Source organism: Chiloscyllium plagiosum, chromosome 6 (assembly GCF_004010195.1).
Source record: "Chiloscyllium plagiosum isolate BGI_BamShark_2017 chromosome 6, ASM401019v2, whole genome shotgun sequence".
NCBI lineage: Eukaryota > Metazoa > Chordata > Chondrichthyes > Orectolobiformes > Hemiscylliidae > Chiloscyllium > Chiloscyllium plagiosum.
In genome coordinates this window covers 18079845-18096917 of record NC_057715.1, presented here as the reverse complement: position 1 = coordinate 18096917, position 17073 = coordinate 18079845, and the positions used below count along the sequence as shown (strand labels likewise).

Genomic DNA, 17073 nt, shown 5'->3' with positions numbered 1-17073 from the left:
TTGACAACGGAACGAGGACATGCCGCAACCCAAAGGACTAGCCACACTACCATACATCAGGAGCATTTCAGAACTGACAGCCAGACTACTGCGACCACTAGGACTTATAACAGCACACAAACCAACAGCCACTCTCAGCCAACAACTCACCAGAACGAAGGACCCGATACCCACATTAGCATAACTAATGTAGTGTACAAAATCCCATGCAAGGACTGCACAAAACACTATATAGGACAAACAGGAAGACAGCTAACGATCCGCATCCACGAACATCAACTATCCACGAAACGACACGACCAGCTATCCCTAGTAGTCACACACGCAGACGACAAGCAACATGAATTTGACTGGTACAACACTACCATTATAGGGCAAGTGAAACAAAGAACAGCCAGGGAATTCCTAGAAGAATGTCACTCATCCACAACTCCATCAACAAACACATTGACCTGGACCCAATATACCGGCCACTACCGCGGACAGCTGAAACTGACAACCGGTAGCGGCAGGGACAGGCCACTATAAATGCCGGAGGAAACACCACAGAAGCGCTTCACAGGAGGCTCCCAAGCACTGAGGATGTCACCTAGACAGGGGACGAAACGTTTGCAACAAAACCTTCCAGCTTGGCGAACAGAACCACAGCAACGAGCACCCGAACTACAAATCTTCTCACAAACTTTGAATATTTCCACTTCTCTGAGTGAGCTTCAGTGTTTATATAGTCACTAAAACATCCAGTCAGGAATTCAGGAGACACCTCTTTACTCTGAGCATGGTGTGAATTCTGAACGCATTGCTACAATGTATAGTTAAGGCACATAGCAGAGGTACATCTGAGGGGAAGCTAGGTAGACCAGTGATGAGGGGGAAGAATAGAATAGAATGGTATTATGGGGTAAAAAGGAATAGAGTGTGAGGATGCTCCTGTGAAATATGAACACCAGCATCAATCACTTGAGCTGAATAGTCCATTTTTGTAATATGAAAGGTTATACAGCAAGAACACTCTCTAAATTTCACTTAACCCTAAAACTTCACTGAGTTCTATCTAGGCTTTATGTTGATGGGTCCCTCTGTTGTGCCAACTGTGAGCAGATGTCAACAGAGACAATGCATTCGTATTTATACATTAAAGTATATTTCGATTATTCTGTTTCTTTTCCAGGCAGACAGCTGTTAGTCTAACTATGGCGGATGTAGAGCTGACACATCATTCACCTCCAAGTCCTGGAGCCAGGTTGGGAGGACAGGAGAACACTGGGATTAGCACCTTGGAACCTGGTCAGAAAGCACCCAACTCTCCCTCAGGCAAGCTTATCCCCATCAAAGTCCTTCTGCTGGATGACACGCAGGAAGTGTATGAGGTTCCGGTAAGATTCCTTTTTCAATAAATCCAAAAAGAGATTCTGTAGGATTGGAATTCTCCTCCTCCCCTCCCCCTTCCCAGACTCTGTACCAAAAGGCAACAGCTATTTCTCGTGTACTTCATATTACTTGGTGGTGTTTGTGGAACGGCTTGACTTTTGCAGTTTATCACCAGTGACATTGCAACTGATCGCTTATTCCCAGCTTGGATGAACTGAACAGACTCCTGACTGTCCAGTTTCTGCTCATAACCTGAGTGCACGTGCTGTTCATGATGATGTGTCATCTAAAATGTGTTGTTGAACTTTTCAAAGATTTGAAAGCAAGAAGATAAATGCTGCTTCTATCATTACTTTCTTATTTGCTCCCTTCAGTCAACATGAGTATGAATTGGTTTTGCTTTGAGTATTTGTGACAGAGTATGTCTGTATTTGTGGAGTGTGCAATTGTTCTGCTGTCTGATTTTTAAATTGCGACCATGTTGTCACACCCGTTTTGGTGTTTGTTCTTGGAATGTAATCTTCACCTAGAGTGCCTTGAACAGCTGGAGTCCCTGTGGTGTACAGACGCACCACCCACAGTGCTGTACTGGAGGAACTTCAGGGAATTTGACCCAGCAACGCTGAAACACTGATGATATAGTTCCAAGTCAGGATGGTATGATACTTGAAAGAGAATGTGCAAGTGGTTCTGTTTTCTCTGCAGCCTTTGTGCTCCTAGTTGGCTGAGGTTGCAGGTTTAGAAAGTACTGTAGGAGGAACCTTTAATGTAAATGAATCATCCAGATGGCGCATACAGTGCTGCTTGGGTGTTGTTGATGAAAGGAGTGGATGTTGTGTCAATCAAGCAGGCAGCTTTGTCCTGGATGGAATTGATATTAAGTGTTGTTGGAGCTGCACCATTCCCGTCAAATAGAAAAAATTAACAGTGGGAGATAAAGAAAAAGTTAATTATGCAATTGTAGCTTTCTTGCATCATCTGCAAATGTAAAATGAAAGATTAACCAAGGTCAGTTGTCATGACCTCGAAATAGATTCAAGAAAGACCATTGTCAAGAAGCGATATTTGGATGAGGGCTGTTGTACTCCCTCGGTGCTGCACTGGAGCATCGGCATTTGCTGCTGTGCTCAAGGACTGGGATGAACCTTCTGACCACAACCTTCTGAATTAAAAGCTGATCAGGCGGAAGCATTGAAGTACAAATTGGATAACTGTGCATAATCTACATGCGCATAGCTGCTCTCAAGCAAATAGTGAACATGGCCCTGGCTCCATTAGCAAAAGAGCAAGGGAGGCTTGCATTCCTATGGGAAGTCTGATCCACGTGAATGACGCCAAAGTGCTTTACATCATGACAGTGCACAACAAACTGCCACATGCCACTATGAAATAATGACCAAATTTTTTTTTATAAAGATGATATAGATTTGAGAAATAAATATTGACCAGGCTGTCAGGATTAATTCCTTTTGTTCCTCATTCCACATGATGTTGTACATCTGTTTGAGAGAGCAGACAGACTTTGAAATATCATCTTATCCAAAAGATGGCTTCTGTGACTCTGTACCACAGTGGTAGTGTCAGTATATACATTTGTGCTCAAATTCTAGAATGGGACTTGGACTGTCTTCTGACTTGCAAGGTTGCAGTGTTATTCACTGGGCCAAGCATGGCAGTGTATCAATCTGCAGAGGTTGTACTGTTGCTGTGTTGGGCAGTAAACAAGAGGTCAGCCCGAACTTTTCCATCCAACTCATTCTTCAGGTATGCAGGAATTTTCCAGAGAAAGCAAGTGAAACAAAGAGTACAGGCAGCCTTAAAAGGTGTCCTGATGTTTTTGGAGTGAGAAAGGGCTGGTTATGAATGTGATAGAACTGTCTGTCTGCAAAATTACTAACATTTCTCACCTTGCCTTTTTTAATAAAATGCATTAACTGGTTTATTTCAGTGATTACAACTATCCAACAAATAGGAACGTTGTGTCATGCAGAAAGATTGAATAGAATAGGGTTAAATTCACTTGAGTTTAGAAAAATGAGAGCTGATCTCATTGAAACATATCAAGTACTTAAGGGGCTTGACATTCCTGGGAAAATGTTTGTCCTGGCTGGAATCTAAAACTAGGGTCAGAGTCTCACGATAAGGCTTGTCTGTTTTTAGCACTGGAGTGAGGAGACTCTTCTCCATTTGGAAAACTATGGATAATTAGTTATCGAACATGTTTAAGACAAAGATCAATAAATGTTTTGGATATGTAGGGGGCTAGGATTGTGGATGTGGTACAGGAAGGTGGAGTTGAGGTGGAAGGTGGATCAAATAGTGGAATAGATTTGAAAGGCTAGATGGCCTCCTCCATTTTCTAGATACATTAACCCCTCTGCATTGGCAACACTCATTCCTTACTGAGTGGTACAAGGCAAGGCTGATCTTCAAAGTGAATCAAAGCTCCCAAAGGTTTTACAGTTTGACTGGCAATGATGCCGTAATGTTGTATAAGGTGTTTTAAGATGTGGCAGACATTTTATACGTCCATAGGTACAGCAAGTTTATATAGGTGTGGTCAATGATCCCTCTAATTTTCCCTAACTCTACAACTGATGGGCTCAAAACAGTATGATTGTCACATGCCATGCATACGTTCCCTAAACAGACAATGCTGGGTGAGGCCTGTTTTAACCCCCTGTGCAGTGTGCCTCAGATTGCCGTGTACCAGTGCGGTTTAACGGAATGTTGGCTTTGGCTGCTATGATTGACTAGTGTCACCAACTGTACTTGGCCAGTTTCTAGAGCATTTCATTACAAAAGCTAGCACCTTCTAAACACTGCTGTCATCGGATGCACTCTGGGTCCATCCTCAAAAGTTTCCTGATTAGGACAATTTTGGAGAGGGTGGAGGGAAGAGCTGCCAGTCAAGTGGCCCCTGTGCTGAGTAGGGTGGCAAGCGCAAACATGTTTTAAAAAAACTGAAAGAAATGCTGCTGCTTTTAAAAACTTGGGGATTTTCCTCCTTGGTTTTTCATGTACAGGTGTCCTGGAGAGTTGATTGTTAATTCCAGAAGACTCCTGGACAACCCTGAAGGATTGACGACTCATTGTGAGACCCATTAAGTAATTATGTAGCACAGAAATGCAGCTTCTAGTTAGAGCTGCTTATCTTTTGCAGCATTCTGATAGATTTGTGATCCTGGAAGGTACTGTACCTATCAGCAAATCATCTGATTTGCTAGTTGAGTCTGTCCTTGAACTGCATGGGAATTGTGGGTTCCAGCGAAAAAGCAGAAAAGTGGATGTGAGGAGTGTCGGGTCAGTGGTGGAGCAGGCTCAAAGGACTGAAAGGCCTACTCCTGTTCCTATTTGTTATGGTCATACTTGATGGGCCAAATGGCTTACATCTGTTCCTTTGTCTTATAGATTTAATTGTTGCCTTTACCTCTGTTCTAATGGATGCATATCAGATTTGGTTTATGTTGTATTACAGAAATGAAATGCTGTTGCTCACAAAAGCTTTTGACAATGGATTCCTGATGCGTTAAGAACTCTGATCTCAAATTCTTTGTTTTGAAATCTCTCCATGGGCCCTGCCCCTCCCCATTTCTGGAACCTCCTTCAGGCCAACACAACCCTCCTGAGATCTCTCTGCTTCTGTGCAATCTCTGCTTTTCATCGCTGCCCTATTGGTGGCTGTGCATTCAGCTTCCTAAGCTCTCAGCTGTAGAGTTCCCTCCCTGACTATTTGCGCCTCCCTCTCTCTCTCTCTCTCTTTTTCTCTCTCTCTCTCTCTCTCTCTTTCTCTCTCTTTCTCTGTCTTTCTTTCTCACCTCCTCACAAATCCTCCTTAAATCAGATGCAGTGCAATACTTGGACTTTCTATTTCTTTTTATCTCTCTACTTGGCTCGTTTGGCAAGTTTTTTTTTTGTTTAATAATTCTCCTGTGAAACACTTCCTACTTTAAAGACTGTGTTTTAAGTGTGGGTTTGTTGACTGAATTGGGTTTGAGCTTTTTTTTAACTGGGTTTTTTGTGCCTTAAAAACGTTAATAATTTGAAGCAATGCCTGCCATTACAACATGAAGGAGTGCATCAGAGTGGAAATGCATAACTGTTTCCAGTTGAATCTGGACATACTGTTTTATGAGTAAGATTTGATGACAATCTTTTACCTTGCAATGTGGAACTAATTGAAATCACAACAGTGAGAGGTCACTGCAATGTAGTCTTCAGCCTCTGGCGAGACAAAAGCTATTCATTCTTGCTGTAATGTGCAGGAGAGAAGTGGGTGTTGATTAAAACCAGTTAGGTAGGGGCTGTGTCTGCTTTCTACATTATAAGGCAGGCTGCTGTCTGAAACATTGTGGAGAGTCAGGAAACAGGATACCCTAAGGAGAGCTTGTTTAATTGGAAGTGGACAAATGAGGCACTGGAGATACATTTATTGGGAGTTCTTAGGTTGAGGCACAGTGTAACATTGGGAGTAATAAGCAGTGTTCGAATGCGACTGAGCATTTAATGCCAATGCTCCTGTTACAGGGTCATAGAGTTGAACATCACAGAAACAGACCCTTCATTCCAACGCGTCCATGCTGACCAGATATCCTAAATTAATCTAGTCCCACTTGCCAACATTTGGCCCATATCCCTCGAAACGCTTCCTATTCAGATGGGATGCCTTTTAATTGTTGTAATTGTACCTACCTTCACCACCACCTCTGTCAGCTCATTCCATACACACACCACACTCTGTATGTTCTCAAATTGCTGTTGCATTCTGATATGACCTTGCAATGTTCGAAATAGTTTTTTTGAAATCAATTTAATGTTTGCTTGTGACTGAGTGAGTAGCACCGTTTGCTGTGAATGAGAAAGTTATGAGGTGAAGTTCCCCTTTAACAATGAGAGCTCAAAATCCAAGCTGACATTCCCAGTACAGTACCAAGAGAGCATAGCACTGTCAGAGATGTCAAGGTTGTAAAAGGTTCTGTATGAATACATTTTAGTTTTAATAAAAAAGTATTTGCGGATAAAAATGAGTGAGTCTTTTCACTCAGCGTGCTGTTAAGAAATTGATCTTGTGCATCACACTCTGTCTTTGCTTTCCTGTAGTCCCAGTGGAGGTTGCTTTGGGAAGAGAGAGAGAGAAGATGGCAGTGCCATCAGATATTGGCAGCATAGGGCCATCGCCCCTGTACCAGCTGTGAAAGAGCTGTCTGACTGAAACCCTTTCTTCCCCCCTTTTATTTTTTTCAAGTATTTATCTAATTCCATTTTGAAAGATGCAGTTTAATCTGCTTCCACCACCATTTGTTCCACTTAAATTCAAGTAATGATTTCTTTAGTCCTCAGGGTTGTAGTCTGGGCTACTCAGTTCTCCAAAGAGCAATGGAAACTGAGTCCTTCAATATGTTCAAGGCTGTCTTCTTGATTGACAAGACAGTCAAAGGTTATAGTAGGGGCAGGCAGGAATTTGGGGATAAGATCACCCATGATTTATTGACTTCTGAAATTAGGCTTGATGGGCTTAATGGCATACTCCTCCTAATTCCTGTGTATATTATTTATTGCAGGTTGTTCACACAATCCTGCTGTGTCCCATGGCCTCACTCATTAATGTGTTCCACTCCTAAAATGATCGGTATGCGAATTGCTCCCAAACTACTGCGTCAGGAGTTTTGCCTGCCCATTACCCGCCCCCATGCCCCCACTTCTCTCCATCGCAAGATTTCACCCTTAACCCCTTCATTTCAGGTTAACATTGCCAAGCATGTGTCGTGGGCAGTAATTCTCTATGGATTGATTTGGGAGGCTCAGTTCAGATTTCCAGAAGAGGGGTCCTGGGAGATTTATGCCTCTGAGCCCTGAGCCATTTGTTCTGAGACTCCACATAATTTGAAGTCTGAGATTAAAGTAAATACCATTCAAGGAAATCCCACTTCCTGGCCAGCTGTCATTCCAATTTTTAATTGTTAGCACAAGTTCACCTTCATTTTGTGGTTACTTTCCTTCACCATCAAACTGCTTTGATTCTCTTCTTTCTCAGTCACAAGTGTGTGTACATGTGCCATGTTCTGTTTACATATTTTTTCTTGCTATTCTTTAATATTTCTTTTTAACAGGGCAAAAGTGAGTACCGCAGATGCTGGAAACCAGAGTTTAGATTAGAGTGGTGCTGGAAAAACACAGCAGGTCAGGCAGCATCTGAGGACCAGGAAAATCGACGTTTCGGGCAAAAGCCCTTCATCAGAAGTGGGCTGCTTTTGCCCAAAATGTCGATTTTCCTGCTCCTCGGATGCTGCCTGACCTGCTGTGCTTTTCCAGCACCGCTCTGATCTAATTTCTTTTTAACACCCTCCTCTGAGCAAGGAATGAATGTAAAATCATAAGGAAAAGACCATTTTGTCCCTCTCCTGTACAGTAAATCACAGCTGATCTGATGGTGACCTTAACCAATCTCCCTAACACTTGTCTATCAAACATCCTTGAGTACATTCAGTCACCCAGCCTCCACTGCTTTTTATGGAACAGAATTCAAAACACTAACAGCACTGATGAAGGAGCAGCGCTCCAAAAACTTTTACTTCCTAATAAACCTGCTGAACTATAACCTGGGATTGTGATTTTTAACACTAAAGAAGAAATTCTTCCTTTGTCTTAAATGTGAAATCACTTATTCCAAAAACTGTACCCCCTGGTTTCAGATTTTCCCAAGAGGAAACATCTGCTGAACATCAACCCTGTCAAAGCACTCGGGATAAGACCATTAGAGGCAGGAGCTGAAGTAGGCCATTCAGCCCATTGAGTTCGCTATGCTATTCTATGAGATCATGGCTGGTCTGATAATACTCTATTTTCCTACATTTCTCATGACCCTAGCTTCCCTTACTGATTAAAAACCTGTCTAAATCAGCCTTGAATATAATTCATGACCCAGCCTCTTCGCTATGTGTAGCCCGCTACAGTAAAGAATTCCACAGATTCACTCTCCTCTGAGAGAAGAAATTATCTCTCATCTGGATCTTAAATAGATGGACCATTACATGGCGATTATGCCCCCTGGTCCTAGACTCTCCCATGTGGTGGTGAGGGGAGGGGATAATCAAACCTCTCAATGTCTGCCCTGTCAAGCCCTAAAAGAACTTTATTAGTTTAAATGAGTTCACTTCTCAGTTTTCTAGACTGCAGCGAGTACAGGCCCAACCTACTCATCCTCTCCTCAGAAAATCCTTTCATTCCTAAGTCAACCCCATGAACCTTCTCTGGACAACCTCCAGTGCCAGTATATCTATCTTTAGATAAAGGGACCAGAACTTCACAATATTGTTGTTGTTGTCTGACCAGTGCATTGTATAGCATATGCAAGACTTCAGTATGTTATATTCCATTCTCTTTGAAATAAATTCTAACATTTAATTTGCTTTCTCTATTATCTGGTGAACTAACTTTATAGTTTTTCTTGACTTATGGATAAGAGCTGACAAATCCCTCTGGTCTGTAGCTTTTTACAGTCTTTTGAGTTCTCCTGTCCCAGTAAAATGCACATTTTCCCACGTTACAATCGATCTAAGTTTTTGCCCACTCACCTAATTTTTCTAAATGACCCTGTAGACTATGTCATCTTCTACACTTGCAGATAAAGTAGTTGGAAAGGCAACTTTGGTGATTGGACAGTCACTTCACTTATCCAAGTCATGAATAAATTGTAAATATTTGTGGGCCCAGCACTGATCGCTCTGGCACTCCTTTAGTTACAAGTTGCCATCCTGAAAATGCTCCCCTGATCCCAACTCTGTTTTCTGTAAGTTCACTGATCCTTTATCCATGCTAATATACTACATCAGTGCCATGGGCCCTTATCGTAATTGGCCTTACGTGCAGTAATGTATCATATGCCTTTTGGAAATCCATATAGATCACCTCCTTTCCCTTTTATGAATCTTACTTGTTACCTCATTAAAGAATTTGAGTAAGCTTGTCAGGCATGATTTCGCCTTCATGAATCCCTGCTGACCCTGCCTGATTACATTATGTATTTCTGCCCTGCAATTTCATTCTTTATAATAGACTAACATTTTCCCAATCACAAATGTAAAGCTGACTGGCCTATACTTACCTGATTTTGGTCTCATTCCTTTTTTTGAGTAATGGTGTTTTCGATCTTTTGGCACTTTTAAAGAATTCAAAGATTCTTGGACTATTACGACCAGGGTACCTGCTATCTCAGGAGCTGCTTCCTTTAATATCCTAGAATGCAGTCCATCAGATCCAGGGCATTATTCAGCCTTAACCCCATTACTTTCTTTTGTACTTTTGATTAGATTAGATTAGATTCCCTACAGTGTGGAAACAGGCCCTTCAGCCCAACAAGTCCACACTGACCCTCCAAAGAGCAACCCATTCCCCTACATTTACCACTGACGAATGCACCTAACACTATGGGCAATTTAGCATGGCCATTTCACCTAACCTGCACATCTTTGGATTGTGGGAGGAAACCGGAGCACCTGGAGGAAACCCATGCAGACACGGAGAGAAATTGCAAACTAGTTATTCTGTTTATTTCCCTTTCCCTTTAATCTCTCGCCCATTTAGTATTTTTGGAATGTTATTGGTGTCCTTGACTGTGAAGTATCATATAAAGTTCTCGTTCAACGCCTCTGCCACTTATTGGTTGAGCATTAGTATTTCATGAGCCTTGTTCTTTAAGGTGTCTGTTCACTTTGAGTTATCTTGTCAAGAAGGACATAATCGACGGTAAAGAAGATTTTCTCATGTTGCAAAGGTATCTTGATCAAATGGGTTAATGGGCTGAAAAATCCAGTTCAATCTGGATAAATGCGAGGAATTGCATTTTGGTACAAGAAATGAGGGTAGGCTTAAACAGTTAATGGTAAGGCCTTGGGTAGTGTTGTAGAACAGAGGGACCTAGGACTTCTTTGAAATTTGTCACTTATAGACAGGGTGGTTAAAAAGACTTGCCTTCATTGCTCTGTCCTTTGAGTAGAGGAGTTGGGAAGTCATATTGAGGTTGTACTGGACATTGGTGAGGCCTCTTCTGGAATACTGTGTCCAATTCTGGTCACCCAGTTATAAGAAGGATATTGTTAAGCTGGCAAGGGTTCAGAAAAGATTTACCGCAATGTTGCCAGCTATGGAAAGTTTGAGTTATAAAGAAAGGATGGGACTTCTTTCACTGGAGCATAGGAGGTTGAGAGATGACCTGATAGAAGTTTATAAAATAATGAGAAGTATTGATAGTTAGTGTGAGCTGTTTTTTTCCCTGTGATAGGGGATTTCAAGACTATGGGACACATTTTTAAGGTGAGAGAAGATAAATTTTAAGAAAGTCATGGGAGGCAAATTCTTTTACACAGAGAGTGGTTCACATGTGGAATGAACGTCCTGAGGAAGTGGTGGATGTGGGTACAATTACAGCATTTAAAAGACATTTGGATAAGTACATGAATAGGAAAGGTTAGGAGGGATATGGGCCAGGATCAGGCAAATGGGACGAGGTTAGTTTGGGATTATCTTCAGCATGGACTAATTGCACCGTGTTGTATGACCCTAAGGAGCTCTTACTGTCCATTTTGATATTAATTGTCAGTATACCATCAAATCACGTGTTTTAGTGAGGTCACCACTCATTCATCCAAATTTCAATTAGTTTAGGTGCAACCTGCTCAACTTCCACTAGTCAGACTATTCTCTCATCTTAGGAAGCTGTCAAGTTAATTTTGCTTGAACTGCTTGCAATGCAAGTAAAGTCCTAAAACTTTACTTGGCACTCTAGGTCACTGTTTCCCAAACCCTTTTCCCGCTGTGACCCCACTTTGATGTTTGAAAGGCATCATGGCCCCTCGGTGAGTATTGTGAGGTAGGGAAGGAGGACAGAACCCTAACATTTCAGCTTGCAACCCCACTTGAGTTCTGAGCCCCACTTTGGGAAGCTCTGCCATGGGTGTTTACCACATAGTATTACAATAGTAACTTGGATTTATATTGTGCCTTTGACATTGGAAGATATTAAAAGGTACTTTTCAGGAGAGTTATCTCACTAAATGTGATGCCAGGACCTGTAAAGAGGTAGGAGGGCAGATTAAAGAGACAAGACCCATTTATTCCCACACTCGTTCCTATTTGTCAATCAATTCTCAATCTGTGCAAATATATTACCCCATCCCGTGTGTTTTAATTTTGCCCAGTAACCTCTCATGAGGGACTTTGTCAAAAGCCTTCAGAGACCCGGGTTCAATTCCCACCCCAGGCGACTGACTGTGTGGAGTTTGCACGTTCTCCCCGTGTCTGCGTGGGTTTCCTCCGGGCGCTCCGGTTTCCTCCCACAATCCGAAAGATGTGCAGGTCAGGTGAATTGGCCATGGGTAAATTGCCCGTAGTGTTAGGTAAGGGGTAAATGTATGGGTATGGGTGGGTTGCGCTTCGGCGGGGCGGTGTGGACTTGTTGGGCCGAAGGGCCTGTTTCCACACTGTAAGTAATCTAATCTAAAAAAAAATCCAAATACACCACATCCACTGACTCTCCATATGTATTCTAGTAGTTACAGCTTCAAAAAACTCCCAGCATATTTGTTGATCATGATCTGCCTTTCAAATACCCATACTGGCTTTGTCCTATCCTGTTATGGCTTTCCAAACATTCTGTTTTCATGTCTTTGATTATAAACCCGAGCGTTTTCCTCACTACTGGCTTGTAAAATTCTCTTTTATTTTCTCTCTCCCTCACTCTTCTAAATAGCAAGTCTACATTTGTCACCCTCAAATCTGTAAGAACTGCTCCAGGGTCTGTAGAATTTTGGAATATTTCCAAGGCTGTTGTTTTAGTACCCTGGGAAACTGGCTTAGCAGTGTCTGGTAATTTGTCAGCATTTAACCTCTTTAATTTCCACAGCACCCATTTTCTTACCATTCTGATTTCCTCCAGTTCTGCCCTTTTAATAGACCATTGGTGCAGTAACATTTGTGGGGGGTTACTTGTGCCTTCTTCTGTGACGACAGAACTAAAGAACATGTTCAATTCTTCTGCCATTTTTCATTCCCTGTTTAATTTCTGTTGCTTGTGACTGCAAGGGGCCTAGATTTCTCTTTGCTAATCTTTTTCTCTTCATGTAATGTGGATACTTGTTTCCAGCAATTTTATCCTCGTACGCTGCGTTTTCTTTCTCTCAATTAACCTTTTTATTCTCTTTTGCTGAATTATAATGTGTTTCCAATCCTTAGGTTTGCTGCTTTTTCTGACAATTTCATGTGTCTTCTCTTTGAATCATACTATTTCTAATTTCTTTCGATAAACCATGTTTGAGGCATTATTCCTGTTTTAAAGAACATTTTTGCACCAAACAAGGAAGAATATTTGTTGTAAATCATGCTCACGTTCTTTGAAATATGAACCATTGCCTATCCACTGTCAACCCCTTGAGTAACGTTCTCTGATCCATCGTTGCCAATCCAATTTTCATAGCCTTATAGTACCCTTTCTTTAGATTCAGGGCCTGAGTTTTGGATTTGACTCCTTCACTCTCCATCTTCATGAGGAATTCTGTCATAGTGTGTTTGCTTTTCTCTAAGCACCTGCACAAGATTGTTCATGATCCTTTCTCATTGCACGGTAGCCAGTCTAGAATAGACTGTGATTGGATCCTCCAGGAGCTTGGTCAAAAAAAAAACCATCGTGTACGCTATGTATCCATTAGGACAGATTTCAAGAAATACCAAAGTACAGTGTTTATACTGTATGACAGTTGTGCTGACCATTTGGCAGGTGGACTCTGATATGGAGAGGTGTTGAAGAATGCACCAGTTAATGATCACTGACAGCCAACTGCCAAGTTTCATACAAAGTTTTAAACTAGACAGGTTGGCCAAAGCATTGTCCTGAGAAATTAACCAAAGATTGACTGTCACCATTTTGTTGAGTTGAAGCCGATGCAGTGTGTGTACATATTCTTCATAGCTGGAAAGAACTGGGCCCTGTGTATTTACATATGTCACTTTCAATATATGCAAATGCACCACAAAGTAGACCCAACTGACAGTTCTAAATTGATTATCAGTGTAATTACTTGCACGCTACACTCCAGATAACATTTGCTAAACAATCCTGCAATAAAATCACATATAACGTTGGGCAATGTTTTGAATTTTGCAAGCGTTTTCAAAGGTTACCCTCTTAGACAGGGCACTGCCCTCTTAGGATTTCACCAGGTTCCCCATTCTTTCCCCCCCCCCCTTATCCCAGTCCCAACCTTCCAACTTGGTGCTGTCCTCTTGAATGGTCCTACCTGTCTATCTTCCTTTCCACCTATCTGCTCCACCCTCCTCTTCAAACTATCACCTTCTCTCTCACCTTCATCTACCTATTGCATTCCCAGCTGCCTTCCCCCCCAGCCCCACCCCCCATCCCATTTATCTCTCAGCCCCGTAAGCCTATAGGCCTCAGCCCTGATGAAGGGCTTATACCTGAAACGTCGACTCTCCTCCTGCTTGGATGCTGCTTGACTGGCTGTGCTTTTCCAGCATGGCGCTCTTTGATTCCCAAAGGCTAGCAGATCTTGGAAAACAGTGTATCTTTCAGCTGTTTACAGTAGGCAATACATTGACCATACAGAATCAGCCTGTACTTGCAAAACTCAGAACACTGTGTCCAACATTAGATGTGATTCCTCAAGTGGACACCGTTTGCTGAGTGTGCAAAGAGTGTGCAAAGAGTCCTGCTGACAACTGACTTAGCATTGTCAGTCAGGCTTGCGGTGTGGCGTACTTATGGATTCTAGAAACTACTTACACTAATGCAAAGGGACCAGTTCTTTGCCAGCAGAGAAAAGAATATGCAATTACTGTGCCTGTTTCAACTCAACAAAATTGGTGACAGCAGTCAACCTGTTTTAAATTGAAAGCAAAGCTCGGCAGTTAATGGTCAGTCATCATCTAACCAGTGCATTCACTTGGATCCCACTGGCCAGCCAATTTGAATTTGCCTCACATGGTGTGACAGCTATTTTGCCTTTACTTTGTTATTTCTTATGAATTGCCCTCTTGAATGCAAGATGAAAAACTTTTCAAGCAATTCTCGGCTTTTTACCACCAAAGTACTTTAGTTACATAGTCATTGATTATAACATCAGTACAGAGCAGCTGACTCTCTCAACGTTCTGTGTGTTTTGCCACTTAGCCACCACATTGGACTTTGATCTAAATGTTAACTTCTTGTGGGTGAGGTACAGACAATGTGGTGCAGGGAGTTAGTGTAAATATATTACGTGACGTTGTAGCCATACAAAGCAAGAGGGTCAACGTTCACTTTGAACCCTGACCTCACCTGGCAAGTGCATGAGAACAGAACTTGCAGAACCTTTTGCCTTGAATGGGGAACAACTTGGTTTCTTCTGACTGTTAGTCAACGGTTTGCATGAGCATGCAATTATGTTGGGAAGGTCCAAAAGAGTTTTCTGAAATATTGATCACCAAATAAAGTGCTGATACTGTTCATTTAGACACTAAACAAGTAGAGTTATATCCTTGAAGATGTTCCCTGATAGCCTTTATTTGTTTCCCTGATCCCTTGATCTTGGCTGGACATGGAGTACTCCCCACAGTACAGTTATCAACTAGATCATATTAGATCTAGATCAACTTAACCCTTTGTTGGGTAAGCTACATGTTGACGTTTGGCTGTTACATGGGAAGTAAATGAGGTGAATGACCCTATCTTGTGCACTAGGCTTGCGATGGCCAAAAAGCATCAAATCTGACAGAGTGAAGTCAGAATGTAAAGTCAGTTTGTAAGTTTGTTCACTGCTCTATCAGGTTTGTTCTTAGACGTTTCATCAGTGAGCATCCAGTGAAGCGCTGGTGTTCTATCCCTCTTGATATTTAAGTGCGTTGGTCTGTTAACCGGAAATGATATCACCCACCTTCTTTCTCTCAGGTTAGTAAATGGGGTCCAAATTGATGTGCTTATTGATGGAGTTCCGGTTAGAATGCCAGGCCTTTAGGAATTCCTGTGTGTGTCTCTTTTTAACCTGTCCAAGGATGGATGCATCCAGGCAGAAAACTAGACACCAGGATACACTAGCACAAACTGGCCACCAAAAGACATGACCCACTATCACCAATTACCTTACTTACAGACGAAGAAGGACACCACTTGTTCTGGGACAATATATCAATTTTGGGACCGGCGAAAAAGAGATACGCATGGGAATTCCTAAAGGTCGGCATTCAAACTGGTACTCCATCAATAAACACATTGCTTTGGACCCCATTTATCAACCGTTGAGAAAGAGAGACCCGGAAGTGATATCACACACCTTAACAGACCAACACGCTTAAATAGCAAGCGGGACAGGACTCCAGCGCTTCACAGGAGGCTCACTGATGATGTTGCCTAGCATGGTGACGAAACATCTGAGTACAAATCCACTAGCTCAGCGAGCAAACTCACAACCTGAACCACAAATCTTCTCAGTAATCGCTGAGTGAAAAATACCCACAATTGTGTTCTGGCAGTGAAATTGCACAGCCCAATCCTGTAATAATCTACACGTGAAATTAAAGGATTGCAGGTCTGCCTTGTGGAATTTATCAGTTTGCCAAGAACTGAATTTTCCACACAGTTTAAGTACACAGATAAACATGGACTTTTGAGAACCTTGTGTTATTGATAAATATCTTTAAGACAATTAGTAGTTTGGCAATATAATTTAGTGGTTGGTTGTAATTTTTAATAAGCTTGGCTGGCAAGGTCACCTTTTATTGCTCACTTCTTATTGCCCTTGAGAAGATGGAGGTGAACGGCCAACATGAATCGCTGCAGTTTCGGTAATGGGAACACACCTGCAGTGCTTGTGGGAGAGAGTACCAGGCCTTTGACTCAGCAACCCTTGAAGGGATGGCCATATATTTTCAAGTCAGGGTGACACATGATTTAGAGGGAAACTTGCTGTCCTCCTAAATGATAGAGGTCACGCAATTGGAGTGTTGCTGTCGAAAGATCACTTTGCAATGGAGATGGAGGGAGTGCATGTTGAAGGTAGTGGACAAGATGATGCTGATTAAATGGAGGGCTTTGGCTTGCTGTCAAGCTCCTAAGAATTCCTACAGTGTGGAGGCAGGCCATTTGGCTCATCGAGTCCATTTTGACCCCACCCTCTCAAAAGCATTCTATCTGGCCCTCATGCCATTCCCTTAGCCCTATATTTACCATGGCCAATCCACCTAACCTGCACATCCCTGGACACTATGGGTAATTTAGCATGGCCAATCTACCTAACCAGCACATCTTTGGGCTGTGACAGGAAACTATAGCACTCAGAATAAACCTATGCAGAAGCGAGGCAAATGTGCAAATTCCACACAGACAGTCCCCCGAGGCCGGGATTGAACTTGGGTCCCTGGCGCTGTGACGCAGCAGTGCTAACCACAGGGCTATCCTGCCAATATTGCAGCTATACTCACCCAGGCAAGTGGATTTCTGACTTGTGCCTTATGTGGTGGACAGGCTCTTAGGAGTGGTATGTTGGGTCGCTGAATTATTCACTGCAGAATTCCCAGCCTCTGACCAGCTCTTGCTGCCGGGGTGTATTTATGTTGTATATTAACACTCAAAATATCAGGATAAAAGTGAGCAGATCTGACCCCAAAGTCTCCAAATTGCCTGAGAAAGTTTGCTCCCATAAATGGAGGGGAAGGATC

At 42.3% G+C, this 17073-nt stretch overlaps 1 protein-coding gene across 3 annotated transcripts in view; it reads left to right on the top strand.

Moving 5' to 3' along the window:
* LOC122550504 (FERM, ARHGEF and pleckstrin domain-containing protein 1-like) overlaps nt 1–17073 on the top strand; it is a 311630-nt gene that overhangs the window by 28940 nt on the left and 265617 nt on the right. For all 3 annotated transcript variants that reach the window (XM_043691326.1, XM_043691327.1, XM_043691328.1), the window contains exon 2: nt 1172–1376. In XM_043691326.1, coding sequence (XP_043547261.1) covers nt 1194–1376 — 183 coding nt within the window. In that variant the 5' untranslated portion in view covers nt 1172–1193. The remainder of the gene's footprint in view (nt 1–1171; nt 1377–17073) is intronic.